At 66.6% G+C, this 3,930-nt stretch overlaps 1 protein-coding gene across 1 annotated transcript; it reads left to right on the top strand.

Moving 5' to 3' along the window:
* Positions 1-231: 231 nt before the first annotated feature.
* LOC146427810 (platelet-activating factor receptor-like) lies at positions 232-1,236 on the top strand. The gene has a single exon (XM_085081361.1). It carries the CDS (start codon positions 232-234, stop codon positions 1,234-1,236), a length of 1,005 nt encoding a protein of 334 aa, XP_084937487.1.
* Positions 1,237-3,930: the final 2,694 nt, after the last annotated feature.

Genomic DNA, 3,930 nt, shown 5'->3' with positions numbered 1-3,930 from the left:
ACAGTGGCCTCTGGGCTCCCTTGTGGCGTGGGGGGACATAGTTGTGGTCTCCTCATCTGTGAGAGCTGAGCTCTTCCAGCAGATGATGGCATCCCTGCAGGGGCTCTGCCTCCAGCGCCCAGCCACTACTGCAGGTGCCAGCCAGAGAGGTTGTCCTGTCCAGGTCAACGTCCCTCCCCTGTCCCCGAGGGCTGTGCCACTGACTGTTCCCCATCTTTGCAGGAGCCCGGGATGAACGGCTCGGCGCCGGGACAGCTGCCGGTGGGACACCCTGGCGACTGTGTGCCCAGCAACCCAGTGCAGTTTGTGCTGGTGCCCATCGTCTACTGCCTGGTGCTGTGCGTGGGGCTGCCGGGCAACCTGGTGGCATTGCTGGTCTTTCTGCAGAGCGGCAAAGTGAGGAAAGCCATCCGCATCTACCTCATCAACCTCACGCTGGCCGACATCCTCTTCAACCTCACCCTGCCCCTCTGGATCCACTACTACCTGTCCGGGGGCGACTGGCAACTCTCAGAGGTTGCCTGTCGCCTGGCCGGGGCCGCCTACTACCTGGCGACCTACAGTGCCATCACCTTCATGGCTCTCATCAGCTTCAACCGGTTCTGCGCGGTGCGGGCGGCACGGCGGGCGCTGCCGCTGACGGGACCCCGCGGTGCCGCGCTGGCCTGCGCCCTGGCCTGGCTGCTGGGGCTGGGCTGCGCCGTGCCCACCCTGGCCACCCACCAGACCTTCCCCACCCTCGCCGGGACCACCGCCTGCTTCGAGCAGCACGGGCGGCAGCGGGGCTACGCCTACGCCATGGTGGGTTTCTTTTCCGCCGCCTTCCTGGTGGTGCTGGGCACCTACGCCTCCATCGCCCGGGCGCTCTCGGTGCCCGCCGCGGCCTCGCCGGGCTCCCACCGCCAGCAGGCCCGTGCCATGGTGCTGGGGATGCTGCTGGTCTTCGTGGTCTGCGTGGCCCCCTACCACCTGACGCTGGCCCCCTGGGTGGGCAGCCGGCCCCCCGCACCGCTCTGCGGGCCCCCCGACACTCTGGACGTGCTGCACACGCTGAGCGTGGCCCTGCTCAGCCTCAACAGCTGCCTGGACCCCCTCGTCTACTGCTTCTCCATCCGGCGCTTCCGCGCTGACCTGGGACGGACCCTGCGCAAGATCGGCCGGTGCTTCCCGCTGCCCCCACCGCCCTCCCCTGGGCCAGTGCCTGGCGCCCGAGCATCCTCCTTCACCTCCTCATAGCGGGGTGGGCACCAGGGTTCTGCCCCCGGCTGTCCCGGTGTCATAGCTCTGGTGGGATGTGGTTCCCTGTTGCCAGGTGAGGGATGGGGAGCAGCGTGGGGGGAGCTCTGGCTTTGTGCACCCCGCTCCTCCCACCCCGCTGTGCTCTCTGTGCATTGCCACGCGCCCACAGCTCCTGCTCGAGCACAGATCCTGCCCCCCCCGCATTGCAGGCACTGGGAGGGCGTCACTGGCACTGGGAGAGCGTCACTGGCACTGGGAGAGCGTCACTGGCACTGGGAGAGTGGCACTGGCACTGGGAGACGGACTCGCCCAGCAATGGGAGCTGAGCCATAGTGGGGTGTGGGAAGGCAGGATGCAGAGGGATGCTCGATGGTTGCTGTAATCTCCAGGGGGTCTCCATCCTGCAAGGACATGCATGACCAAAGACCCTCATGGCATGAACTGGGCTGCCCAGGGGGCTGTTTGAGGCCCCATGGCCCAGTCCTGTCCTGCAGTGTCCCCAAGCATCATGCCTGCATCCCTCCTGCTCTCGGCCAGGATTAAAAATGAATAAGCCAAAGGCTTCCCCAGTCTCTTCGCTGGCGAGTGCCTGTGCCCCTCACCGAGCAGCTCCTGTGCCCCGGGGAGGGCTGAATGTGGGGCAGCCCTGGCACCCCAGTCCAGCTCGGTTCCTGCGGCAGGACCCTGCCCTGGAGCAGCTCTTGCACCGGGGGCTGCTGAGTCCCTCACCCCCCGCCCCATCCCCTGCCCTGCCCGTGGGTGGGCAGCCGTGCTGAGCGCAGCCCCCACCCCACGCCTGCTGCGCCCTCCCCGTGAGCCCCGGCGCGGCGGGGGCGGCGGAGCAGGCTCGGGCCGTGGGCGGCTGTGTGGGCGGAAGATGGTGTTTTCCCAGCACTGGCTCATTCCTGCTGCCAGCACAGCCCTGCTCCCCGTGCTGCACCACCGGGAGAGAGGATGCTCTGCAGCCAAGCGGGTTTTGGGGATGGTGGGGAGCAGGGGTGCATCAGCTGCCCCCCAACCGGGGGTCTTGCTCCGCCAGCACAGGGTTGCTCTCCTGCATGCTCCAAGCCGTGTGCATGGTAGGAAATATGAGGCACTGGGCAGAAGATGTGCTGCCTGGGGAGTGGCTGGCATGGGACTGGCAGGGTGGCACTGGGCATCAGGATGGGTGGGTGTTGCTGTGCCTGTGGGTGGTGGATTAATGAGGGCTGCCTGGTTGTCAGCAGAGAGGTGAAGGTGTGGGCCAAGGCCTGACCCTGGGGAATATGGTCTCCATGTGCCATGGAAGCTGTGCACCACTGTGACCCAGGGACACCATGGCTCAATAAAGCTGGTGTGGGTTGGTGGGATACCCGTGCTGCCCATGGTGCCTGGACACTTTGCTCTGGCCCCATGGAAGGGGCTGGATGTTGTCTCCATGTGCCGCAGTGCTGCTGCTCAGCAGAGCTGGGACATGTCCCAAGGTGCCTTTGCTCTGCACCCGGCCCCAGGCCAGCTGCCTTCGACCACCCAGTTCTTCCCCTTTTGAAGTTCATATTAAATTTTAATCCTTTTATATAACTGCTGAAGGAGGGGGCAGAGCTCTGCTCCCTGCATGCAGCAGGAGCAGCCGTGTTGGCAGTGCAGGATGCTGCAGGGCCTGGTGGAGTCTGGGACTGGGGATCCCTTCCTGGGGGCACCAGGACTTTCAGGGGGCTCTCTGCATACCAACAGTGGGGACAGCCCCAGCTCTGGCTCTGCCAGAGTGTCCTGCCCAGTGGGTAAGCCTGGGGACTTGTCCTGGCTGAGGACCACAGCATTGAGACATGGACACGACTGCTAAAAAAACGTGCAGGGCACTTGCCTGGGCCATGTTCCCACGCATTGGGCAGGGCGTCCCACGTGGCGTGGGGAGGTGTTCTGGGCTCAGCTTGGCACCGGGATGGGGCATGTGCCACCTCGCTGCTCCTGCCACCGTGCAGGGCGTTTCCCAGGTTATTGTTCCTGCACTTCCAGCCCGCGCACGCTGTAATTATTATTATTATAATTATTATCAAATTACAGGGTGTGGTGTGAGTGGCTCAGCGGGCAGGCAGCAGCGGGTGGCCCTGGGTCTGCTGGCCCTCTGGGGCTGCGCCCTGCCTGGGGCTATCTCAGCACCTTGTGGCTGTTCTGGCACTCAGGATCTATCCCGGCACCCCAGGGCTGTCCTGGCACAGCAGGGCTACCCCAGTACCCCGTGACTGTCTCTGCACTCTGTCCCCTCACTGGCAGGCAGTGTGCCCGTGGACAGGGCTGGGTGAAGGTCCCGGGGTGCCCTCGGCTCCCCGGGGTGACCCAGGGGGGTGCCCACGGGTGAGTCCCCATTGTCTCCATGCCAGTCCGGCTCCACAGGGTGCCTCAGGGGATGCCCAGGGGTGGGTACCACCCATCGCGGTGCCAGTCCCGCTCCGCGGGACAGAGCCCACGCCTTGCGCCCCGCCGGCGGCATCTCCCCGGTCCCACGTGCGGCTGCCCCCGCTCCCCCCCCGGGGGTCCCGGGGCGCCGGGAGGCGGCGGCAGAGCCGCACCGGAGCCATTTTGCGCCGCCGCCGCCCGCTCTGGCTCCCGGGGAAAATCCACCGCCGTGTCTTGGCGGCGCCGCGGCGGCCCCGCTCCGCTCCCGCCGCTCCGCGCCCGCCCGCGCTGCACTGCGGGGCCGCCGCCACTCGC

This window comes from Lichenostomus cassidix, chromosome 23 (assembly GCF_008360975.1).
Source record: "Lichenostomus cassidix isolate B80296 chromosome 23, HeHo_3.0, whole genome shotgun sequence".
NCBI classification, from domain to species: domain Eukaryota; kingdom Metazoa; phylum Chordata; class Aves; order Passeriformes; family Meliphagidae; genus Lichenostomus; species Lichenostomus cassidix.
Note: the sequence above shows the minus strand (reverse complement) of the source record. Positions and strands in the feature narration are given on the sequence as shown.